The sequence below is a fragment of the Lipotes vexillifer genome, unplaced genomic scaffold (assembly GCF_000442215.2).
Source record: "Lipotes vexillifer unplaced genomic scaffold, Lipotes_vexillifer_v1.1 scaffold3, whole genome shotgun sequence".
NCBI lineage: Eukaryota > Metazoa > Chordata > Mammalia > Artiodactyla > Lipotidae > Lipotes > Lipotes vexillifer.
This window is the reverse complement of record NW_006783631.1, coordinates 6,962,102-6,989,586: the sequence shown is the minus strand read 5'-3', so window position 1 is coordinate 6,989,586 and position 27,485 is coordinate 6,962,102. Positions and strand designations below refer to the sequence as shown.

Genomic DNA, 27,485 nt, shown 5'->3' with positions numbered 1-27,485 from the left:
CTTTTGATAATATTTTTTTTTATCCCATTCCTTCCTAATAAGTAAACAGTGCCAAGTTCACAAGCTTTCCCAACTCAGCCACCAGGAACTGCCTTGAGCTCACTGAATCCAGAGGGTGCAGTCCCAGATCCTATTACAGGGAGACTGGGTGACATCCTTTCACAATCACTAAAAGCTGTGTACCTTTCTCTGCAGCTGCCTTCCATTCAGACTCACATTCTCTTGCAGAACTACCCCATTTTTTATCCCGTAAAGCACAAGATTGTAATAAGGATAATGTGCTGGCATGCTTGCTTCCACTGTAATATTTATAGACTACATTGCTCAAATGCATTGCGGTTCGCTTGTCTAATTTTATGATGGCCTTGCTAAACAAAAATATTCTTTCTCACTAGTGCTTACAGAAGAAGAACTTCACACCACGTGAATGATGACAGTTGGCACCAGCTGCTTCCAATAGGCACTCTTCAAACAGTGATATTTGGCATTAACCACTTTGGGAAGTTTTTCAGATGAGAAAGAGATGAAGGGTTTTAACTCACAAGTCTTGGACAGCAGTCTCCAGAGTTTGGGATGTGCAAAACTATTAAAGATGATCAAGTTCATTCCCTATCTTGAGGCAGTACTATATCCAGCTCCAAGAGGCAGGTTGAGTTTCATACGCTCCACATGCGTTACCGAATGCAAGTTTGTTTGCCCAAAGCACAGTGAAACCAGACAAACTGAAACTCGTAGTTTGGAGCAGAGAAAGGTCTATTGCAGGGCCAAGCAAGGAGACGGTGGATCATGCCCCCAAAACCCCGAACTTCCTGAAGTGTTTCAGCAAAGCATTTTTAAAGGCAAGGTGAGGGTGTCATGGTTAGTTGTTGCAAACTTCTTGCTGTCGGAATCCTTTGTTCTTGCAGCCGTCCATGTAGGTCAGGCCACAATGTTCCTGTAAACGTCCAACAACACACATGTTTCTGAAACTTTTTATCACTATATGAATGGACTCTTAAAGGTCAGACCCCTAAGAATGGGCTATCCTGTATATTCCAGGCTATAGCAACATTTTTTTACAAAAGGTGCAGAGCCAGCATGACTAAGCACAGGCAACAAACCACAAGTGTTAAAAGGAAAAGCAACAGATCTAATATGGAGTCAGATTTGTTCTTGCCTATTACACATGCAGTTCATTAGTAGCTACTATGAGCAAATGCTGTTAAGGTTCAAATGATTGCAAAGCAGGTGCCCTCAACTTGTTACAGAGAATAAAAAATCTGACTCTATATTGGTTGTATTCCTTGAGATATTAAAAGCTGCAGGACAGAGAATAACATTAGTTTTGTTGCAGGTTTACAGGAGCATCATGACTGACCTAGGTGGAAGGCTGCAAGAACAAAGGACTCCAGCACCAAGAAGTTTACAACAACCAGCAACACCCCCTCCCCTTTTAGTATAAAAGAAGCCTGAATTCTAACTCGGGTAAGATGGTTCTTTGGGATACATAGTCCACCATCTTCTCTGTCTGCTGGCTTTCCTAATAAAGTCTCTATTCCTTGCCCCAACACCTCGTCTCTTGATTTACTGGCTTGTTATGTGGTGAGCAGTACAAGCCTGAACTCAGTAACAGCATCATGCCCTTCAGTGCCATGAGATCCCCCATGTAAAATCCCCATGCTATCTTGCCTAGCTTTCTTGACCTTGAGCTTCTTGTAGGCAGATATATATATATTCAGGAACATAGCAGATGCTCAGCAAATTCATACTGTTGGAAGGACGAATTAATATAGGAGATAAAGATGGATAGGAAGGCAGAGGTGAGGCCATGGGAGACCTCAAAAGACAAACTGGGGCAGGTAGACCCTTGTGTTTAGTGCCTCAGTCTCCATCATATGCTGGAGGCATGTGAAATGCACACCCAGAATCTGAATTTCACACTAGCTAGAGCTGTAATAAAATATATATGGTGGGAAGTGAGAGAGAGCTATGAGGCAAATTGTCACTATGAGAATAGTTCTCAGCTATTTTATTTCCGGTTCACATTTAAGATAATTCTATCAAGGAAAGTTGTGTGACAAATTCACTGTGATGTGGAGAATGAAATAGTTGCAAATGGAAATGGCAATGCAGTCAGGAGCTCGTCTTTGGGGCCTCTCTGATGGGTCGCATTCGACTGTATAGCATGTCAATTTAAAAGAAATACATCATGGAATCACGGGCTTTTGGAGCTAGGCGTTGCCCTGCTCTTTATCAAGACTTGACTCTCCTCTACTTTTCAGATGTCTTGGACCTTGAAGAATTATTTAATGTCACTGAAAAAAAATAGTAATTTGTATTACTCTCCTTCCTATTTGCTCAGATCCCTGCCATCCATGTGTTCTCATGTCTCCCGCAGTGTGTGGGATTTCTCACATCAAGTCCAGAGTTGCAGCTTAACGTAAGCACGATAATTGGAATGACCTTTAAAATGTATATTCCTCCTGTCACTTTCTGCATCTCGGGCTTTACAAAACTGCCTGCTGAAAGATCATTCCCACCTTTACACTGGTGTTTATTTTAGGTGGGAAGACATGACCTCTTTTTGTTTTTTCTATTGTGCTAAGTGTAGGTGTAGCCTGTATGTTATTAGGGATGAATTACTAGAAGGTAAACACTTTAGCCTCGGCTGTCAGGATGGTGGTGTGTGTTGGGTAGCGGCAGTAAGGGGATGTTATTAATGGCAAACAGAGGAACCCTCAGCGCATCCATGTTTTGAAAAAACTGTAGGAATTTGTTTTCAGCTAAAACCCCAGTTAGAAAGTCTCTTCTCACTAAATAAACCAGAATTTTGCCCTTGTGATGCCCTTAGCACCCCCCCACACCCCCAGCAAACAGTGATTTCAACAGAGGACACACACGGGCAGGAAGCTGAGATCAGAATCGCCAGCCAGAGGTTTGTAGGAGGTAGTGCAAAGTGCCAACGTCTGAGTATTTCACTGATGGAGATTGGCAGTGACCTCAAGACAGTTACATCTGCAGAGCATGAGGATAACACCCATATCTCCCTTCCCTGGCCCACGGCCCACAGCCCTGTAAAAGCTACCCTTCCTCTCAGATCCTTTCCTATTGCTCTGCTTATTTGCTTCCTGTCACTCATCATATATTTGGGGATGTATACGTTTATTTCCATGATTATTTGATCAAAATCTGTGTCCCTCCATGGAGCTTTCTGAAGCCAGGGATAACCTTCTATGTTCAGCACTCAACTGAATCCTCAGCACCTGGTCCTGCAGAGATGTTCCAAATACTGGAGATGAATGAGTGAATGGCCCATAATAGTATAAAAGAGGTCTAGATCCAAGGACACAAGAAAGACCAGAGTAGGGAAAACCCAGCCACTATCTGAATCATTCACTCCTGAATCCACAGGGCAAAGAAACATGTCTGGCACACTTTAGGTTCCCAGAAAAGATTTGTGGAATGAATGGTTGGGTCACAAAGGAACATTAGCAGAACTTGGGCAGCCTCTCAGCAAGTAGGAAGGTCAAGGGCTTCAGGGCTCACTGGACACAAACATATTGTGTGTACTGTGTGTGTGAATAGCTACACACAGTAGAGCTAATACATAGGATTCTCATTTCAGAGTGTGAGGTTCTGTCATGATCAATACAAATATTTGGTCCAATCCATAAGCCTTCGGTTGTTTAAGAATGACAACTGGTACTTTCATTTTTTCTAAGCAGGGATAGCTCTCTACCTGATTATGACAAAAAATATTATGTTTCTCAGCATGTCGTAAGTAGGTATAAGGTGATGATAACATCTTGTCATAATAAAGTTAATGGTGTTCCTGATGTTTCACAAGAGTTTAGACACATTTAAGTTCTCTTGTGTAACTGTCCGCTTTAAGTTTGTTTTCTCCCTTTGCATTTTCCAGGTGTTGAGATATCTCTCCTGCTGGGTCCACAGTATATCCCAATATCAAGAGGGGCAGGCCCTGCCACTGGCTTAGTAAATCACGTTGAAGCAATCTTTTTAATATGAAGTAAAGCCTGAAGGGAAGATTTCAAATCTGTAACTTGAACAAAGCACAAACATTAATCACTTGCCTGAAAAATAAAACAGGTTACATAGGTAAGTAAATTATTTAGAAAGGTGTCATCCTTCTCTGCCTGTGTATAAGTTTTCCAAAATCTGGCCTCCTGAGACACATAGATCCCCATCCATTTCTGTCTCTCTTGCTTTTAACTTTAAGAAATTTCATCTTCCTGCTCTCAGTCTATCCTTATCCTGCCTAACTCCAAAAGGGAGGCAACAACCTCATTCTTGTTTCAAAACCTCCAGTGATAAAATGGATGCCCTGTCCCCACTGGACTACTGAGGGAGTTGAGCTAGGAGGAGGGTAAGTCCAAAGTTAGGCTAACATGTAAACAGAAAGGGGTTCACCACCTTGAGACCCTGAGTTTGCTTTCGTTTGGAGGTAAGTTATTAAATATACATTTTTAAAAATTAATTTAATTTATTTATTTATTCTTGGCTGCACTGGTTCTTTATTGCTGCACGTGGGCTTTCTCTAATTACGGTGAGTGGGTGCTACTCTTCATTGTGGTGCGCAGGCTTCTCATAACCATGTCTTCTCTTTGTTGCAGAGCTCGGGCTCTGGGCGCACGGGCTTCAGTAGTTGTGGCATAGGGGCTCAGTAGTTGTGGCTCTCGGGCTCTAGAATACAGGCTCAGTAGTTGTGGTGCACGGGCTTAGTTGCTCTACAGCATGTGGGATCTTTCTGGACCACGGATCGAACCCGTGTCCCCTGCATTAGCGGGAGGATTCTTAACCACTGCACCAACAAGGAAGTCCCTTAAATATACATTAAAGTCTGTTTTCTCACCTGCCAAGCTGGGAAGCCAATTTTCCCTTTGGGCACTGTGAGAGTTGCAGGGAACTAACATGCTTCTCATGCATGGGAAGCGGAGAGTAGGGGGTCTAATTCAGCATTCAGAAGTCCATGTCCCAGGAAAACACAGGAGGCCGGATTCTTGTTCTGTGAACTTCCAATGAGATAAGTTGATTCAAGATAAAAATAACATAGGGCTAATTTTAAATTTCGGTTTCACTGGCAGAAACAAGTGAGGACAGTTGATCACAGTTCAGACCTGTTTTTTCCCCAAGTAAAAACATATTAAGCTCCTTTTCTCTTCCAACTGTGTCTGTAAATGGTACTCACAGTGAGCCGCCAATGAATGCTTTTGGACTAGAGAGAAACCAGTGTTAAAGGCTATGGGTACTTCACCTCAGCAGCCCAATGAGGGGACATTCATGCAGAAGAGGAAAACCTGAATGTGACATTGGCTGTGTAGAAGGGTACACTCTTTGGAGAATGGGAAAAATGGATGGGAAGCCCTTATCAGGGTGTTGGATGAACACAAATTAAGATCATGATTGGGACTTCCCTGGTGGTCCAGTGGTTAAGACTCCACACTTCCACTGCAGAGGGTATGGGTTCGATCCCTGGCTGGAGAACTAAGATCCCACATACCACACGGCGTGGCCAAAAAATTTAAAAATGTTAAAAATAGATCATGATTGATAGACTGGATAAACAACAAGGTCCTAATGTATAGCACAGAGAAATATATTCAATATCCTATGATAAACCATAACAGAAAAGAATATTTAAAAAAAAGAATGTATATATATGTATAACTGAATCACTTTGCTGTACAGCAGAAATTAACACAAGATTATAAATCAACTACACTCCAATAAAAAATATTGATAAGATCATGATTGCATGAAGGGAGCAATAAGGAAGAATCTCTTCCTTCTTATTATTAATTTAGAAATGTTTTCTGCAGGCTTAAATATAAGCACTGCCTCACAGACGTAACTTGAGAACCTCAAGTAACCTTTGTTCACGTTTCGATCCAAATCAAAATTTTTCCTTGGCTTTTAGGTTGTATAAAGCATCGGAAGTTCTTAGGCAGTATTTCTCAGGAGGGATGATCCAAGCACTACTGATTCTGAGAGGCATTTTCTTACTGCCACCTGAACGCAGACATCTCACCATTAACCTCATCACTGGAGCTCTCGGAATGAAGCCCTCATCTTCGGAAGTGCTTGTGACTATTCACCCAGCTCCCTGTTCCAGCTTTGTTTTCAGCACAGACATTTCAGATGACCAGTTGGTGGGGGAAGAGCCTCACCATCTTCTGACGGGACAGAATGAAGTGCCACCCTTGACTTTGTCAGCACAGTTTTCCATGAATCAAAGGCACCCTGGTGCCCTTCCTCATGCACAGGTAGAGCTGCACCATTTCATCAAGATAATGATCCCCTTTTCTTGTGAAAATGAGTGATGAGAGAGATGAATTTGGTAACAGAACACAGATGCAGTTGTTCGAGGTCACTTATTCAAATCAAACCCAGAGTCCTCAGAGTCCTCCAGGGCCCCTTTTCCCTGCTGACATTCAGAGAGGTCTAAGATAGGAGGTGGGAGGGAGCCCTCACTGAAGAAGCAGACATATAAATCAGTACTTTTCCTGTGTAGTGCCAAGTGGGAGGCTCTGACCAAATCAGCTCAAAACCTACCTTCCCAAGATGGTCCTACCAAGTTAGTCCTGAGGCTTCTCCATTCCCTAATGGGCCTAAAGAAAGAGAGAAGGGTGGATCTCTTGGTGGAAGCTTTCAGACTCTGAGTCTCTCTCAGTGTTTGTCTCAAGGTTGTGACAAAACGCTGTGTGGATGATAACCCCCCAGGCTTCCGTGGTGGTCTATCTGTCGCAGATCACACCCCTTCTTTTCCTGTGTTAATACAACCTGTTTTATTAACAGGTTGTACGTCTGTCCTGACGTGGACACAAGATGAATTCACATCATTTTCTATTTTTCAATCCTGCTTAAGAATATAGGATGCCTTCTAACTGAAAAGTCAGAGGTACTGCAGTGCAAGGACAGACCTGATCTCTTCCACCAGACTCCTTGGTTCATAGCCAGGTTCTGCCGCATACTTGCTGTGTGACCTTGGACAACTTACTTAGTGTCACTGTGCCTCAATCTCACTCTGTAAAATAGAGTTAATAGTCTTACTTACTTCATAGGTTGCCTTGAGGATTGATCTATCTATCTATCTATCTATCTATCTATCTATCTATCTATCTATCTACCTACCTACCTACCTATGGAGTATGTATGTATCTACCTATGGTGTGTGTGTCTGTCTGTATGTATATATGTATGAATGTATGTAACTATCTATCTATGGTGTATCTATGTATGTATGTATCTATCTATCTATGGTGTATTATGTATGTATGTATCTATCTATCTATGGTGTATTATGTATGTATGTATGTATCTATCTATGGTGTATTATGTATGTATGTATGTATCTATCTATGGTATATGTATGTATGTATGTAACTATCTATCTATCTATCTACCTACCTACCTACCTACCTATGGTGTATGTATGTATGTATGTATCTACCTATGGTGTGTGTGTCTGTCTGTATGTATATATGTATGAATGTATGTAACTATCTATCTATGGTGTATCTATGTATGTATGTATCTATCTATCTATGGTGTATTATGTATGTATGTATGTATCTATCTATGGTGTATTATGTATGTATGTATCTATCTATCTATGGTATATGTATGTATGTATGTAACTATCTATCTATCTATCTATCTATCTATCTACGGTGTATCTGTGTCTGTATGTATGTAGCTATCTATCTATGGTGTATTATGTATGTATGTATCTATGTCTCTATCGTGTATGTATGTATGTATGTATGTAGATATCTATGGTGTATTTATGTAGGTATGTATCTGTCTATCGATGGTATAACTATGTATGTATCTATCTATCTATATCACACACACACACACAAACACACACGTGCATTTACGAGGTGTCCTGGCACACAGTAAGCATCATCTAACGATTAACTATTACAATGGCCTATTACTCAGATTTTTAAACTGTGTACTGCCATGCTCCCTACGGCTTTGACTTTAGTTCTCTCTTACACACTGCTACCAAAGCAGCCTTTCCCATGCAGGCAGACAAATGTCCAGCACCTCACCCACTCAGAGGCCCAGACTTATGCTCTCCACCCTGCCTGGAACAGAGCCACTTGACCACTCTAAACCCAGTTCCTCTTGAAATCTCATTTCTTCTGTGACACTCCCTTGACCTGCTCTGACTCTCCAAGCCCATCTTTTTTCTTTCCCCGGCCTTTAGGCAAAAACCCCTCTACCTGTATATGGACTTAGAGTTCAGTAAAATCTGGCTTTGAATGCTGGCTCCACCAAATACCGAAAATGTGACCTTCGGCAGATAACTGAACCTCCATAAGCACTAGAGGTCTTATTTCTTAAATAATAATAATGGAGCAAACCAACGGCTCTCAAATCTGAGTGTGCATCAGAATCACCTGGGGGGCTTGTGAAAACTCAGGCTGCCCCCACTTCCCCAAGTTTGTGGTCCAGAAAGTATGGGCTGGGACCTGGGAATATGCAGTCATAACAAGTTGCCAGGTGACACTGAGGGTGCTAGTCTGAGAACCACACTTTGAGGAGAACTTTGTGGATCTTGCAAAGCTGTGCAGTGAATTAAATGAAATCATCCTGAGAGAATGTTTGCTCGGTAACTGTTGTATAAACTATAACCTTTCCCTGTCCTCCATGAAATAGACTCAAAATGATAAATAAAAACAGCAGAAGTGCTCTTGTGTGGATTTGGGCCCCATTCCATGAGTTAAGGAAGAACTCACCATATTGTAACATTTCTCACTTTGGAGTTAGAAGCTCAGATTGCGGGGGCTGTGCCCTTACAGTGGCTTTTCTGGCACCTGGTGTACAAGTTTTCAATTGGAGAGAAAAATGAAAACATATGCATTGCCCTGTAATGTAAGCTTTTTTTTTTTTTTGCGGTAAGCGGGCCTCTCACTGCTGTGGCCTCTCCCGTTGCGGAGCACAGGCTCCGAACGCGCAGGCTCAGTGGCCATGGCTCATGGGCCCAGCCGCTCCGCGGCGTGTGGGATCTTCCCGGACCAGGGCACGAACCCCCATCCCCTGCATCGGCAGGCGGACTCTCAACCACTGTGCCACCAGGGAAGCCCTAGCTCACTGTTTTGAACAAACTCCCAGACACAGCGTGGGTTTTTAGCGGAAGTCTGTTTCTTGGAGGTCATCCCACTGAACACTTCCCCACACTCCGTGTTTACAGCACTCCTAGCTCTGAACCAAGAAGGTAAGAATCCTGACCAAAGAGTTTAGCCAATCCTTTTCTTAAAAGAATGTGTGTTGGGAGAAAGGGAAATCATTATGGAGTGAGAAGCTACATTTCCTCAATTATTTGGCTGCAGGAAACTTAAAGCAGTTTTCCACATGGGATTCACTCATTGGAACAAGCAGATTTTTTAACTTTATTATGTTTTTAACTTTTTATTTTATATTGGAGTATAGCTGATTAACAATGTTGTGTTAGTTTCAGGTGTACAGCAAAGGGATTCAGTTACACATATACATGTATCTATTCTTTTTCAGATTCTCTTCCCATTTAGGTTGTTATATAATATTGGGCAGAGTTGATACAAATGAACTTATCTACAAAACAGAAACAGACTCACAAACTTAGAGAATGAATTTACCAGTTACCAGGTGGGAAGGGATAGATTGGGAGTTCAGTATTGACATGTACACACAGCTATATATAAAATGGATAATCAAAAAAGGACCTAATTTTAGAAAGTGTTAAGAGCAACACTGTCTTTACAGAAAGCAACAGCAAAGACCCCAGGAGCAGAGCCCCTGCTTTGGTATCTGTCTTTGCCACACTCTACAAAACTGTTATTTCCTTCTATGAAAAACCAGAGCTGCGTGATCTCCAGGGACCTTCCCCAATATCTTCACTCTATGAGGAAGGAACACAGGAAACGGGACTGTGACCAGGGAAACCTTTGCCACGCACCAGAAGACAAGGTGCAGTCTCTGTTCATCTTTAGGAAGGTTTGCAGGAATAATTTTTGGTGGGTGGAGTCACTCTTATTATAATGATACCACCCCCCTCCCACAAGGTGTGAGCTTAGTCTAGAAGGTAAAACCAAGCTCTGACTTTCAGAGGGACCAACAAGTAAAATAACTGTCTTCAAAATAACAAAAATACAAGTAACATTTGTTGGCAGCAGCAGTGATTCTGAGACCCACCCTCCCTTCCACCCCAAATAGCCCTTCACTCAGACACCTCTGAGGATCCGACTGTTTTCGTTTATACTGTTCGTAGTGGGAAGCAGGGGAAGAGCTGAGTGACAAAGGCCAGGGAGGGAGATGGAATTCAGTTGCCCCCAGCAGTGTCCCTTGGACTGATTTCAACACCCTTGGAGAGGGACACTGAGACAGAGCTGCTGGAACTCTCTAGAGACCCTGTGAGACTCTTACCAGGAGGGCAGCTGCTTGCGGGCCCAGTAGCAGCAGGACCCATTCCTCTCCCCCACACCTGGTCCCCTATTATACAGAATCCATGCAATCCCACTGCCTACAGGATTAGAAGCTTTAGGGCAGTGGTTCTTAAGGTCTGTCCCAGCAGCACCCTGGAATTTGTTAGAAAAGCAAATCCTCTGGCCCACCACAGTAAAAATCAGAAATTTTAGGGGCGGGGCCCAGCAATTTGGATTGTAACAGGCCCTCCTGGTGATTCTGATGCAAAAAGGCTGGAATTTGCCTGCAAAATTTAAGGAAGCATTCATTCCCAGGTTCATGTAAATTCAGGGTGTACACAGGCATGAACCTGGAAATGAGGACCACCTTAGATTGTGTGCCCTGGGCACATCACGTGCTTTCCTTACCCTCTCCAGGCCCAGAGAACCAATGCCTTAGGAGAATCCAGAGACCACAACCTTGGCACCGAAATTGATGTGCATCTTCATAATAGGTGGTGGTTGGTGCCTCAGAGGGTCAGCTCAAAGGGAACTCAAGGGAAGTCACTGAGCAACTGATCTGAGGGCACATATGAGGTCTAGATAGACCGCCACACCAGAAACTACTGGGGATCCTTGGCTACAGTGGGGTCTGGCGAAACATCAGAGGGAGACCTGAGCTTCTCCTTTACGCATGGAAACTGGAGATTCAGCAAACCTTTGGCTATAGGAATTCACATGGTGAACTCACTGAGCATCTACTCTTTACTGGACATACAACTGAGTGCCTGACTTCTTACGCTCTCTCATTTAACTCTCAATGCGAAGGTAGGTTTTATTATCCTGGTTTTGCAAAAGAGGAAACAGACAAAAAGGTTAAATCCTATGTGTCCTATTTCAAGCTGACAAGAAGCATACTGGGAATTAAACATGCTCCAACACCTCTCAAATCCTCTGCCACCTGCACTGGGATTGATGACTTTCTCCAGGTGTGACGCCCACTTCCCCTCACTGACTCATCAGCATCCTGTTTGCCCCTCCCGGTTTGGCTTCACACCTTGGATCTTGTCTCCTATTGGAATGAAGTCTTAGACAGCATTTGGTGATTTGTTTCTTCTGCCCTGGGCTTTGAACCCTGAAGGATGGGATATGGCTCCTGTAATTAACTGCTTGGATCTTTCAACAAAAGCACTTCTTGACCTGGACCACCAAGAGTGGGACATCCTTATATCACTCAGACTTTACCTGAGTAGAGTTCCCTAATATTCTCTAATAACCTAAATGAGAAAAGAGTTTGAAAAAGGATAGATATATGTATATGTATAACTGATTCACTTTGCTGTACACCTGAAACTAACACAACATTGTTAACCAACTATACTCTAATATAAATTAAAATTTAAAAAATATAAGCTATAAGGATACAGTGTAAAACGTGGGGAATATAGCAAATATTTCATAATAACTATATATGGATTATAACCTTTAAAATTGTGAATCACTATATTGTACCCTTGAAACATATATAATACATAAAAGACTATATATTCAAAAAAAAAAAGAAAATAAAGACCTTGCCTGATATCACATACCATTTTGAATGCCTCTCTTTTAAATGGAATCTCATCAGGCACCTAAGGTTGATAAGGAATTTAATAGATGGCATATCCCTGAACAATTTTTATACGGTTGGGCGGAAGATGAGGTTACATATTTAGATCCACAGACACACAATGACTGCCATTTCCAGGTCAGATCCTTTTGAGTAGATACTACAAGGGAGAGAACACTGGCAGTGTCTAACTCTGGATTGCAACTTCAGTCCTGTGACCATGGAAAAGTGAACATTATCTCCAGGTCTTAGTTTACCCCCTTGAAAAAATAGGGATATAAATATGCTCTCATACTCTCGTATCTTCTACAACTCTTACCACATCTTATTTTACTCAAGAATATACAATAAGACTGCCTTGTTCATTCACTCAATGCCTGTTTATGTGGTCAAATAAACCAGGGCGTGATTCTGCTCTAAGCATACTTTGCTCGATGATGGTTGAGAATATCAAGCCTGGACTACTTTAAGCCCACGGGGTGCAAGAGATAAGTATAGCTCATGAAGAACCATGTTTTCGGATGAGGAGAACATGAGACTGGAGATTCAGCCTGCAGAGGAGGGATGGTGGCTGCACATCATATTCTAGAGGTTTAAAGACTACTGAAGGGGCTTGGGGTCTGTCGGGTCCCAATAGTGACTCCTACGAGGGTTCTCCCAACCTGACCTTGGACTGTCAGGCACTGGACAGTCCTCCAATGGAGCCTCCTAAAGCCAGTGCATTCCCTTCTTCCGGAGAAGTAGGTCAGCCCAGTTCCTCCACCTCCTTTCTTCCCTGAGGCCAGAAGCTTCAGAAAAGTGCCCATTACTGAGATGCAAATTGTTGATATAAATCCTTCAGTCCCTGAGAAGGAACTCTCCCAGCTTTACTCAAGACCTCAGCCATAAAAAAGAATGAAATAGTGCCATTTGCAGCAACAGGGATGTTGAAGTAAGTCAGACAGAGAAAGACAAATACATGATATCACTTATAAGTGAAATCTAAAATAAGGATATAAATGAACTTATTTACCAAACAGAAACAGACTCACAGACAGAGAAAACAAATTTATGGTTAGCAAAGGGGGAAGGTAGGCGGGAGGGATAAATTAGGAGTTTGGGATTAACAAACACACACTACTATATATAAAATAGATAACCAACAAGGACCTACTGTATAGTACAGGGAACTCTACTCAATATTCTATAATAACCTAAACGGGAAAAGATTCTGAAAAATAATAGATACATGTATATGTATAACTGAATCACTTTGCTGTACACCTGAAACTAACACAACATGGAAAATCAACTATACTCCAATATAAAATATAATTTTTTTAAATAAAATAAAACGCAACTGTACTCACAGTATGACATTTGAATATATTTTCATCAAAAACGCATAATAAAGGTAAGAAATTTAAAAATCAAAATCCTTTTGTATGTTTTCACAAAATTATTATCTTCTAAGCATCCAAAGCTTGCTATTACAAATAAAATATAAAATAGGAATCATAGTTAATGAAAAACAAAATTTTTAATCAAAATGATTTAAATAAAACTAGTATTTAATGTTTTAAAATATTCATTGAATTTTATTAAACCTTACTAAATTTTTCTAAAACAAACACAGAAACCGAAAACAAACCACAGCCAGACTGTTCTCTATCCCCTTGTCTCCTGCCAAACCTTGCGCCCCGCCACCCCCCCCGCCCCCGCAAGTGGCAAGCGCCTTGAAGGCAAAACTTCACACTTGCCCTTAAATCAGGTTCGTGTTGATTAACACATTAAAAATAAAATGCAAAACTCAGAAACCACCTGCTTTTCTAACCCCCAACTCCCGCTCTCCACCAAATGTTAAATAGAAGTTCAAGAAATAATTAGTTAAGCAAAGCCTTTTACCAGTTTCCCTTCTGTTAGAGGCACTGTCTATTAAATCAAGAAAAATGTCCCATTTACCCACTAAACTAAACACAATCCCTTATTATACAATTAACCAAAACACAATTGTATGTAATACAATTATACAGACTACAATTACACAAAAGTAATGATGCAGCATAGATGGCAATGGCGTCCATGTAATGGAAAATAATGAGAGCTCCCTTGATTAGAAATTAACTTATCATGAGAGATCCCTATTGATAAATGTTCCCTCTACTGATCTACACTTTGCAAAAGGCTGTCTGGCTGATGAAGTCAGATGCTCCCTCCTCATCATTAATAAAGACTATAGGGTAGCAACCATTCCACACAGTGTCTTTTACTCTGAGGTCTCTAAACTAGCACAGTCTAATGAAGCATACATTTTATTACCCACTTTTCCAGCTGGCCAAATAGAAAAAAATGAAGCAGGATAGCCAGCAAGTCTGTGTGATTTGTTGACGATCCCATGTGGAGTGGTATTAATAGAGAAACACGCACATAAAGTTCCACCAAATTATATCAGTCATTCCAAGCATGAGAGGAGATTATGGTCTGCAGAGCTGATTTCTGTGTGATGCTCAGTACAGGCACCTGCTACTTCTCATCATTGCTCCCCTGCACTGGGGCTGTCACCTCACTATCTCTGGGCTGGTTCTTTTCCAATCCATCCTTCTCCCTTTTCCTGAGTACTCTTTTTACGAAGCAAATCTGACTACCTTCCCTGAGTCCTCCTAGAGCATGAGGCTAAATGCCTTAGGCACTCAAAGTTCTTCCTAATCGGCCATATTCACATCATGTGCTCTACTACCAAGACTTACCATCCCCACTGAGCTATATTTTGTGGAATCTAAAACACCATTCATTTTAAGACATGCCATTATTTTATACGCTCCGAAGAAAAATAAATATTGCCAATTCAACTACTATAAATAATCAAATGTAAAATGTGTCCCAATATTAGAGATATTTTAAATGAAAACTAAGTGGCTTGAGTGGACAAAATACTTGCAAGCCATGACCCTCCCCCCATTTCTATGGCATTTCACATGCCACATCCTGCCAATATGCCTACAATACCATCACCCCCATTCCTCAGCCAAGCCTGCCTGTCCTTTAAAACTCAGGTCAACACCACTTCCTGAAAACCATCCTGACTTCAGCTGCCACTGTCATATGTCCCACAAATAAGGGTACACTTCCTGGTCATTGATAGCATTTTATAGTAATGTATAATTAAGTACCTGATAAAACACAAGCAGGGACTCTGTATCACCAACACACAGGCAAGCACATAACATGTATTCACCTATTCGGTAAATGGTATTTTGACTGGGGTGATTAGAATTGGAAGAAAGATGGAGGTTAAGTGCTAGAGAAGAAACATGGATCACATGATTAACCTTGCTGAAAATTCAGAACCTCCTCCTCTTTTATTTTCTCCAGCACATCTTTGAATCTTGAAACTTCAAATAGAAGAGGAGCCAGAGCCCAGGAGAAATGAAAAGGGAAAGGGAGCTTTTGCTAGATGTGTAGGTTGGGGAATAAAGGTGTTGATTCTCTGTCCAGGGTCTGGTCTCCTCTGGGCCAAAGAAACAGAGGGTTAGGGGTGGTGACAGCAAAGATCAGGCCCCCAGGGAGTGACTGTAAAACTGGACTCTGTTATAGGAATCCCAGAGGGTTTGATTTTCATCTGTCAGTTTTAGGAAGGACACTCACTGCAGTGAAGAATGAAGTGGTTTAGGAGAGAAGCAATTCCTCCCTCCTTTTGGCTTCACTCTTAACTTCAAAGTAATCAAATGTTGTTTACGCATAAAATTTTAATCCTTTCACAAATTTGTATTTTGATTTAATTTGCATATCCCATTTACTGCAAGTCGACATGAAGAGAGACTCAACTCATTTAAACCATTTTTCTCTGGGCCAGAAATCCTTTCAGAAATATTTTCCATTAGGCGACTCAATTATGTCTAATGTGGCTGATGTCAGGGGATTCGAATTTTGGTGAAAGAAGCTCATATTTAGAAGAGTGAAAATGGGAAGGTGGGTGGGAGAACAGAGGAGAAGAGACCATAATTACCTGTCTTTGATGCTACACAGATCAATGTGTAAATCACTAAAATTCCCCAGGGAACCTTGCTGAACTGAAATGAGGTCCTTGGGCTGGTTATCAATAAAGATGAGCCTCATGCAGCCTTGGAAAGCATTAATGGGCTGTAAGCACTGGGAATCGGTGAGATTGTCAGGGCACCCTGTGGGACAGAGAAAAAAAAATGAAGAAGAATACTGAAATGATCAGTTACTGCTTTGGCGACCTATTGATGGAAGACCTTAAGGTCTAATTATTTCAGTGTTTTTTCATTCACAGCAGTGAACACATTTTTGTTGTAAATCCTAGCATTCTCAGAGAGGGGACAAAACTGGTACAAAATGGGGCATACTCAATCACTGTATAGAATAGAAAACAAAATGTGTTAAAGGGGATACCAATCCTATCGCATTTATCTCGTTCTTTTTTTTTTTTTTAAACTTCATTAGGATATTAGAAGTCAGCAGCAACTTTATTAGGAGAATCAAACCCACAGAGACATCAGATAGTGGAATTATTAAAACCATGATATAAAATAAATATAGTTATTATACCTAAAGAAATAAACCCAGGGAATTAAAATATGTATCTCATTCTTATTTCTTTTCACCCTGTTCGTAAGCTATCTGCCCTTCTTTTGTGTGGTATACTTCACTCAGCCCAAGAAAGCAACATATCATAACTACTGGGGAATTTCTGTCTTGAAACACTCTTTTAAATGCACACTTGAATTCCGAATTACACATTCAAAGAAAATTACGCGTTGGGTAACAATGGTAGCAGAGTAGTTGTCTGGTTAATTGTCAGCATTATCAGGCTTGGTTCCTGAGAAAGGTACACACAGGAAAGTAGCTGGAATTTTGAGGTGATATGCAAAGCAAATCCAGATGCTAAAGGAATGAAGCGTTTAAATGCACATAGTTATAGGGCTGTAATCACATACCTGAAAGGTTAATACCATACCTTTTTAAAGGGTGTTCTTTAAAAAAAAAAAACAAAAAAAACAGGCACTACACTGATTGAGCATAGCTTGCAACCAGGGAATAACTACGCATTAGGACAGGTATAGAGCCATGTACGTGCATGGGTGCTTGTGCTCTTTATAAACTCCATCCCGATGGTTTTAATAGGTTCAGAGCATATGGGGATGCATGCTTGAAAACATGGCAATAACCCATAAATAATTGGGAATTATTTCAACCATCTCTAATAGATAGTCACTGCTGGGCTGAAGCCCAGAAGTTGGTTAACGGCTCACAGGCACACTATAAAATGAAGAGAGATGCTACAACTTCTAATTGAAGCCATAGAGAGAATTTATGTAAGTTGACTATTATCACTCAAACTCATTTTTCACTTTCCTTAAGTTTACAGTCTACGTGTGGGGCATTTCCTTAAATACTGTTCAGATCCCAGAAAAATCTTCCCTCCTCAGCCTGAAGCCCCGTTAAGACCCACATCTAAAAACACTTCAACTGGGGGAGGGGAGCTATTTTGCCTTTGAGGCATTTCGGATGCTTAAGTAACATAATTAATTCAACGTCATTTTCCCCAGAAATAAATATAAGGTTGCTTTTCTCTTCTGTCTATGCAACACTGCATATGATGCAAAATTATACAGTCTGTGAAATGTATCTTTGGGGGCCACCAGACATTTCTTCTGCAGTCTTTACATTCCTTTGCTGTCACTAGTGGCTCATGGAGAACACAGATTTGGGGTTGAATCCTGCTTCTACTACTCACACAAATTATTTCATCTCTGCAAACACAGGTCTTATTATCTGTAAAATGGGGTTAATATTACCTACCTCATAAGGATTCTGCATGAATTAAATGATGTAAGACATAAAATGTTTACAGAGAATCAAAGTGTTCCCTTTTTAAAGGAATTTGTTATCTAGGCACATGTGGAGATCTGGAATGAAGGACAGAGGCTCTGGCCCTGAAATCAAACCACAAAGGAATCACTCCACACTGTTTCCCTCCCAGGACACCCAGATGTGTACACTGCATCTGTGCAAAGTCCCTTTTGTATTTCAAAGCTTAACCTCATGTCATTCGTATGAGAGAAGTGATTTGCAAATTCTCTTTTAGAGACTGCACTTTATAAATTTACAGGATACTTCTCTTTAGACCAGGCCCAGCTGAGACCCATATTTACAAAAGCTGAAGCTAGTCTGTCTGTTCTAATGTACAAAGCATGATGTTGTACATTTAACCTTGATCTCACTGAATTCTCCCAGAAATTCTGCTTTGTTTCCCAGCCTCCTTGATAAGGATGTTCAGGGACCATGAGTATGTTACTCAAGGTCACACAGCTACTGGAATTAATTACTCTTTAGAGATTGTTTCTATAATACCAACAACTGGCTAAGTAATTAGATATGAATACTTTTAATGAAAAAAGTCCTTTAAAAAACTAAATAAAAATATACATACATCTATAAAAATGAAGCAAATACCTAATTATATATTTTTCCTCCTTACCAGTTTGCCCTTGTGTTTTCATCTTTGCGAAGTTTCCTAGCATTGGAGGGGGCAGCGTCTATACTGGCTGCTCTTTGTGAAGCTACAAGTTCATGGGCTTCTAGGTCTTCCCCATTTTTAGCTGCCCCCCTCCATGGGCATGGCCTCTAGGGATGTGGGGAACAGATTGATAGTGGATTAAGAAAGCACATCAGCAGAGAAATGACTGAGAAAGCTGAGGATGATGGCTGTACCTTCCTACCTGGATTTATTTTTTCTCTTGCAGGTACTGCTGACTATCGGTACACTTTCTCCAAGTTTTCAGCTGAGTTTCTCTTTTGGAATATGATCACAGAGTCTGGCATGGCAACAAAAATCTCCTTTGGATGTGTTATGTAACACCAGCTCTTACAGCTATTTTTTTTTTTTCCTCAGCACCGACCTAGATAATTTATATTTGTACAGCTGTGGGAAAGTTTGCTTCTCATTTCTTTGGGCTTGAGGGCAGGTGTATGTGCATGTGTGCTGGGAGAATGGTCAATTTGACACAGAAAGAATTGTCATAGTGAAATAATTGTCCACTGCATCCTCCCTCCTTTATTTTCAACCTCAAAAGCTGGGGAATTTACCTCCAAAGTAATAGCGATTTCCAGAATAAATCTGCATCCGGGTAGTGTCCTGAGCCGGGGATGATGCATCGTTATCCAGAGTGAGAGTGATGCGGTTCCTTCTGGCGTTGATGCTCACTGAATGCCACAAGCCATCATTCAAGTCACTGCCTGCAAAAGAAACAGGAAGGGCAAGCATAGGGATGAATGATTTGGGCAGGTGTGGAGAGAGCAGGGCTCGTTTCCTTGCCTGCGGTGGTCCTTGTACATTCTCAGAGTGGCCCCTCTCTTCATTTGGTGTAAAACAAATCCTCAGCTGCTTCCCAGGCATCTTTCTTTTTCTTTTTACCACTTCATTCTATTATTATCCTTTTGTAAAAGGGGTTGAACCACTTCTGACATGTTTGGTTTGAAAACAAAAGGGCAAAACATAAATGTGTTTGTATACTACAAAGGTATAGAAAACATTTATTGACTTATTGATACAAAATGCAGAGTAAAAAGTGAAAAAGAAAGAAAAAAAGAAAAATTCAAAGCGTTCCCAGTGATTTTTAATCTCTGAGTGGTGGGGTTAATGGCAATTTTAGTTTTCTCGCATTTTTCTACATGTGACATATTTCTTTTTAATAAAGAAAATAAACTGTTCTAGAGGCAAAAGTAGATGAGGAAAGTTAGATTCCAATGACATACCAGGCAGAGGAGTCTCCTGCTTAAAGGAGGTAACAGACTAGTTTAGTTCCAACACTTTTCCTTAACTAATTATGTGACACTGAGTCACTTACCTTCACAGAGCTCTGGCTTTATCTTCTGTAAATACCATAATTCTTACTCTGTATTATTGGTAAGGGATCCATTGAGATCAGGCAGGAAAGTTCCCAGGTTGTGGGCATAGTGGGTGTTTATTAAAAGGCAATTTCTCTCTCATTCTTTTGCCCCAGATGACTTTGACTTGCACTGCACTGCCGACCTACCTTGTTGAGGAAAGTGTGCTGGGAATTACGCACCAGTGTTTTCACTCTTTCCTACAAAAAGTTTATCATCTTTTAAGGTTCTGTCTGCAAAGTGCTTGCTGAAGGAAACATGGTCGTGTTACCCAGTCCAGTCACAAAGATTTGTTTGTAACCAGATCACAGAGCCCCCCATGTCTTTACTCAATAGACATGTGCCCTGCTATGGGCCGAGTTACCCTCCTTTTCTCATTGCCTTAGTTTCCTCCCCTGCAAAATGGGGAGAATGACTGTACTCACAGGCTCTTGTGAGAATTATACCCATTAATATAGTAGGGCCTGTAGGACAGTTCATATCACATCGCAAGTAAAAATCACGCTCGCTAAAGCAGAAGGACAGAACAGCAACCACAAAATGCTCCCCTGCATTTGGGAGAAAGGATAGTCATCTCATCTGGTCTCTACCCTGGGGTAATCCACAGTTAGATGGAAGAGACTTAGGCAAAGAGGCTTAAAAAACTATCCTTTGAGAATTTCAGGCTGGTGGCTTAGAGAAGCAAGCGAACAACAGCCCTGCTTGCAATTTGGGGTGAATCAGTAACATGGGGATAGAGAAGAAAGACCTAACTCCACATAAGGATCCTGAAAATACTTCATTGAGGAGGCGGTTTTTGAAAACTGCGCAAGAGTTTCTCACTTCTGAAGAGTTCTGGGGGACAGAGAGCCTATACAGAGAAGCAAAGGTCTGGAATGAGAAACAGGACAGGGCAACAGGAAAGCAGGTGGGAAGAGAGTCCGGTCAGGGGCCTCATGTGCCAGGCTAAGGAAGGCATTTCAACAATGTCCTCGGACAAAGGATTCTGGAGGGCACTTTACCCAAGCCAATTGTCTCAGAATCTCTGGCAGTGGAGTCCCAGAAATCTGCATTTTAAAATAGCCCCCTTGATGATTCTGATGTGTAGCCAGGAATGAAATCACTGGTATAGAAGTGATGAAATCACTGGGAGTCCAAGAGGGGACCATTGGCGTGGTGATGACCTGCCTGGAGCTGCACATTCAGAGACCCTGGTGGTCAAAAGTCGGGGCTGGGAGGAGGTGAGGCTGGAAACAGAATGACCAGGGTCTCAGCCAAAGTATTAGCAGCGAAAATGGAGAGGAAGGGGTGGATGAATAGCTATTTCCGGAGCTCAAGGAGTTCAGTCTTGGTAACGCCTACAGGGGGGCAGTCCCTGAGAAACCAGCTGGGAAGAAAGCACTGACAATCAGACTAGAGGTCTGCAGGGCTCCTTAGAACAGCTACTGAAGAGCTCGTGCCCCTGAGCCATCTGATGGCAGGAGAAGCTGCCCCTGGGAAAGCACAGCACCAGGCTGGGGGCCCAGCTGCTTTGCACCGGGGCAGCAGTGCTCCATCTGTTCAGAATGGCCCAAATGTAGGTCTTCCTGTGTTTCCTGCCAGCCCCCACTCAGCCATTGTTTGCTGTGGCCCTGAACATCTGCTTGGGGTGGAGAGGAGAATCCAGAAGCTACTCAGCCTGGAGGCCCTACTTTCCCCCAAAGGCCAGGGTCTGGGTCCCAGCAACAGGGATTCTGCTAATGAGGCAGAGGGTCTGTCAGGTGTTTCTTGGTGCTGAATATTTGACTTCTCTCAGGGGCATTTGGGGGGCATGGCCAGCTGAGGTCTTTACTCCTTTTACTGTCATTTGCATACTGATTTAAATACCTCTGCATAACAGATGAGACTGCATTTGCAGGTAAAGTCTAGACTGGGCTGGAAGGAAGTCAGTAACTAGTTCAACACATAAGGTGAAAATAGCCCCTAAGGGCCCAGCTAGACATCAGGGATAAAGTAGGGAAGAAAGTACAGATGGAGGCCAGGGGGGAGTGTGCCATCTAACTAGAGACACATCACTGAGTCACTGTTCAAAGGACACTGGCCCGAGGAAGAGGTCTACTCAGTATGAGGGGACCAGGGCTGGGGCTCAATCTTATATGTTCTGACTTGGGGTCCCATCCCCTCCCCAGGCCGCTATCCACATTTCTGTCTTTAAAAGCATCACTTAATAAGGGTTTGCTTGGTCAGTTGTTTGTTTTCTTTTTCTTTTTGTTTTTTCTTTCTGGTCTGCTTTTCCTTTTAATTCGATCTCTTTTGATCTTTTCCTACATGGTCCCTAGTCCCTGCAGGGAGAACCTGTGTGAAATCTTAGCTTTTAGAATTATTCGAACAGTAGTTCTTGCTGCTGACCACACAAAGGGATTACCTGGGCAGGTTTTGAAAAGACGGGTCCCTGGGCCCTACACCAGCTTAATTAAGACAGACTTCTGGGGGTGGCCACAGACCTTGGAAGTTTCAAAGACCCCCAGAGCTTCAATTGCGCAGCCCGAGTTGGGAACTAATCCGTGAGAGATTTCAGAAGAGGAAGGAAAGAAGCTAAGAAAAATAAGACTGGCTCAGAGGAGCTGACCTAGGCATAGATTCCAAGGCAAGCGAACTGGCAGATCCCTCTCTAAAAATCTGCTTCTACCTGGGCTCTCTTTTTCCCTTCATTCTGTTAACGGATCCAAGATCACACCCCTGGAGCTTCTTCCAGATTTTTTTTTTTTTTTTTTTTTTTTTTTTTTGCGGTACACGGGCCTCTCATTGTTGTGGCCTCTCCTGTTGCGGAGCACAGGCTCCGGACGCTCAGGCTCAGCAGCCATGGCTCACAGGCCCAGCTGCTCCGCGGCATGTGGGATCTTCCCGGACCTGGGCACGAACCTGCATCCCCTGCATCGGCAGGTGGACTCTCAACCACTGTGCCACCAGGGAAGCCTCAGATTTATATTTTAATAACGTTCTTTTAAATGTACAGGTTTAAGTGCTATTAATTATTCACATATAGGGAAAATCAATTCCATCAGGTTGCTTTCCTTCAAAAACCTGAGATAAGGAGCTCTGAAAAACTAGAAGTTCTCAATAAAAGAAACAGAAAGGCATTACCTTTGAGGCCAGGAATACCTTCTTGGGGAAAAAACCTCTCGGGGTGAAAAAATACAGTATTGAGGACCACTTTGGGGTGCTAAGCACTCATATGATTGAAAAGCTGAGGCTGAAAATGTGGGACTTTGGTTCTGGAAAATTTATTGGATGACGACAAACATAAAATTTCTGAACTTTGATGTGATGTTAAATAATACTTGTCATCTCCCAGACTGGTAAAGAATAAAAACCAATTATAGTCTCTGTTAGTGGATATAGAGGGAAACAGGCAATTTCAAAATTGGTAATTCTTTCTAGAAGGCAATATACCAACAAGTATCAAAAACGCTTAAAATATCATACCTCATCTCTACAAATTTTATTCTGAAGAATTAATCCTAAAATAGTAACAGAGATGCAAACAAGGTTTATGGTGAAGAGAGTTCATGACATCATTTATAATAGCAAAAATTCACAACTACTAATATTTCCAATAAGGGTAGGTTAGATAAATCAGATGCAGTATATTCAATAACATGGAACATAATTCTGAATCTTTGTTTTTCTGTATGAATTTTAGTATAATGCATCTAATGCCATGAAATAGACTGTGATGTTTCTATAGAGATTGTATTAAATTTGTAATTTAACTTAGGGAGAAATGATATCTTTATAATGTTGAGTTATCCCATCCAAGAATGTGATATCTTTTTACATTTGTCCAGGAGTGTTTTAACATTTTTCTTGCATGGTTTTGTACATTTCCTGTCAAATTTACTCCAAGTATTTCACCCTCTTTTTCACTATTGTAAATGAAATTTTCTCTACCATTAGTAATAATAATAATAACGTGGAATATAACAGTGTCATTAAAAATCATAATTCCAGGAATGATATTGATATCCTGAAAAGTGAAAAACAGTATGTGTGGTATGGTTCCCATTTTGTTAAAACTAACTACAGAAATACTGGAACGATATTGAATGATAGAATCACAGATTCTTTTTTCTTATACAGAGTACTAGAATTTGCCAAGTTTCTAAAAAAGTATGTGACGTTGATAATCATTTTTTCAAAACTAACAAACTTTTGAGGCTGAGATAAAGGATAGGGAAAGTTTTCATTCTTTTCCACTTCTTGCCCCCATTACTTAAAGTGGTTGCTTCCTGGTCCCAGAATTCAGCCTAAGGCATTAGTATAAAAGGTCTCTCACAGAGAGGGTTAAATAGGCTTAGAAGTTTTTCTTCATGGAAAAAAAAAAAAAGACACTTGCCATCCTTGCAACTGAACTTGCAAATTGAAATGTGAAACACAGCCCAATTGTAAAAATAGCTAATAATACACTCTGCCAGTATTGAATATCTACAATGTGCCAGGCACTTTCAATATATAATTGAAAGTATATAATTATACTTTCCTAGTATATAGTTTCAATATAGAATCCCTAGTTCTCACCATAGTCCTGGAGGCCAAGCTTTATAGTCCTCACGTTGTATATGCTAAAATAGAAAATTGGAGAGGCTGCCCTGGGTCCTATGGCTACCACAGAGCCAGAATTCAAAGGGTCGGGCACCTAGGCTGAGCTGTCAGGCACGCAGGATGATCTGCTTCTGCTCTCCACACTTCCAAAGCTAGCCCTGCTCTGCTCCAGGAATTGCTCTGATGGCCAACTACCTCTGCAGAGTTCTATATTCTGCTGTGGAATTCATCTTTGCTTTTATTTACTTATATTTTTGAAATACATTTATTGAGATAAAATTCACATACTGTACACTCCATCTATGTAAAATGCAGTTGAATGTTTTTCTGTATATTCACAGAGTTAGGCAGCAATCACAATTAATTTTAAAATGTCTGGAGCCCCCCAAAGAAATGCTGTAACCTTAGCTATCAGTCTCCAATCTCCCCAGTCCCCCACCTCCAGCTGTGCCAGTCACTCATCCACTTTCTGTCTCTGTGGATTTGCCGATTGAGGAGATTTCATATAGATGAAGTCATACATCATGTTCCCTTTTGTGACTGGCTTTTTTTGCTTCACATAATGTTTTCAAGGTTCATCGTAGGTAGCAGCTTGTATCAGTCTATCTGTATGGCTTAATGTCTTTCCATTGTGTGGACAGACCACATTTTGTTTATCCTTTTGCCAGTTGATGGACACTTGGGTGGCTTCCACTTTGCAGGTATTATGAATAATGCTGCTATGAGCATTCTTGTACAAATTTCTGTGTGGACCTATGTTTCCAGTTCTCTTAGATGTACACCTAGGAGTGGAACCACTGCATCATATGGTAACTCCATAGTTAACCTTTTGAGGAACTGCCAGAGTGTTTCCAAAGTGGCTGCACCAGTTTCTATTCTCACGAGGCAACTTCCCCTTTGAGAAGACTGAGTTCAAACTTTGGTCCTGTTCTTTCGTGGAACTTCTAGCTTCTAAGGAGGATTAAGGCACAATGCAACTTTTTTTTTTTCTTAAAATGTCCGCTTAGATCTGACCTTGGAATTCTTGCTTTTACTACTTTGATTTTATTTTTCTCGATAAATATCATTACCAACATCTCATGTGTTTTTTGTTTGTTTGTTTGTTTTTTCGGTATGCGGGCCTCTCACTGTTGTGGCCTCTGCCGTTGCGGAGCACAGGTTCCAGACGTGCAGGCTCAGCGGCCATGGCTCATCGGCCCAGCCGCTCCGCGGCATGTGGGATCTTCCCGGACCGGGGCACGAACCTGTGTCCCCTGCATCGGCAGGTGGACTCTCAACCACTGTGCCACCGGCGAAGTCCCTCATGTGTTTTTTTAATACTTTTTATAATGAGACCTTTCCAATAATTTACAGTTCACATTTGATGAAACTGACACTAAAAGCAGTTAAGCAATATGCTGAAGGCCTAAACTTTTTTATAGGAGTAACATTTTCCCTTAGAGTTTCTCAACTCTGGCACTGGGCGTTTGGGACTGGATAATCTTTTGTTGAGGGTGTGGTATTCTGTACTATTTTTCTTGTGTAGGATGGTCAGCAGCATCCCTGAATCCCTGGGTGCCCCCGTCCTCAGTGCCAAAAACATCACCAGACATGGAGTTATATGAGCTGTTTGTATATTTTGGAAATTAACCCTTTGTTGGTTGCACCCTTTGCAAATATTTTCTCCCATTCTGTAGGTTGTCTTTTCGTTTTGTTTATGGTTTCCTTTACTGTGCAGACACTTTTAAGTTTAATTACGTCCCATTTGTTTATTTCCGTTTTTATTTCCATCACTCTAGGAGATGGATCAAAAGAAATATTACTGTGATTTAGGTTAAAGAATGTTCTGTCCATGCTTTCCTCTAGGAGGTTGGGATTAACTTATACACACTACTATATATAAAATAGACAACCAACAAGTGCCTACTGTGTAACATAGGGAGCTATATTCACTATCTTGTAATAACCTATAATGGAAAAGAATCTGAAAAAGAATAGTTCTATATGTATTATATATCTGAATAACTTTGCTGGACACCTGAAACTAACACAATGTTATAAATCAACTGTACTGCAAGTAAAAATTAAATAAATAAAGGGGAAAAAAACCACCAACAACAACCTTAGAGTTTATGAGAATAAAATGATAAATTTATATGGATATGCTTAGCACATTATTTGGCCATGCTAGAAAATTATAAAGTTAGGTTTGTGCTTAAAAAAAAAAAGATCATCACCAGACATTTCCAGAAGTCCTCTGCATGGGATTGGGGGAACAGGAGGCCGGGGTAGATGGGGGTGGAGAATTTCCCTTGGTTGAGGACTGCTGGGTTCAGGGAATAATTCTGAGATTGCAGTCTCAGAAAGCAAGGGCTTGCTTTATGTCTCCCTCCCTTTCTGTTTTTCTCTCATTCTCAGTCCAATTCCTAACAGATCTTTGCATTTAAGCCTTCATCTTATTTCAGTGTCTCTTTTCACGGTTTGAAGACAGAAACATTGAAATCGGGTGGCTGTCCCAGAACGTCTAACCATCAGGCATACAGCCACACCAGGACACACAGAGCTACAGTCCAGGCCAGAGCAGAGTCCCCGAAGGCTCTATTTCCAACCCCGGAAATGACCTGTTACAAATCTCCTTGATGCGTTTACTCGTCTGTTAACCCTTGCTCAAGGCCCCGCCACTTATAATTTCTAGCAATTTAGACAGATTTCTTAATCTCTCTCAACCTGCTTCTCCATCTGTAAAATAAAGACAGCTGCCTGGCTTAACTTGGAAGTTTCTAGGCTTTATCTTCCCCAGAAAACCCAATTCAGCTGTTTCTCCATATCCCTTCATACCAACCTTTACTTAATAGTTCAAAGGTAGTTTCAATTTTTGAGAGAACAAAGTGGGGGATATCTAAATAATTGAATAAGGCAGTCTTAAAATGTCAATCACATCATAAAAGAGCATATTCCAATTATTAGTACCATTATACCACAATTTAGGTCCTGAGTCCTGTTTTTCTTGGAGACCATTTATCCATCAATTATCAAATTCTATTAACCTTTCCCTA

General features: G+C 41.3%; 1 protein-coding gene across 1 annotated transcript in view; it reads right to left on the bottom strand.

The window, feature by feature from the left end:
- The window catches only part of CNTNAP5 (contactin associated protein family member 5), an 884,418-nt gene that overhangs the window by 355,811 nt on the left and 501,122 nt on the right, over positions 1–27,485 (bottom strand). The window contains exons 9-10 of the mRNA XM_007456361.1: positions 19,090–19,239; positions 15,986–16,157 (exon numbers count right to left, since the gene is read on the bottom strand). Coding sequence (XP_007456423.1) covers positions 15,986–16,157; positions 19,090–19,239 — 322 coding nt within the window. The remainder of the gene's footprint in view (positions 1–15,985; positions 16,158–19,089; positions 19,240–27,485) is intronic.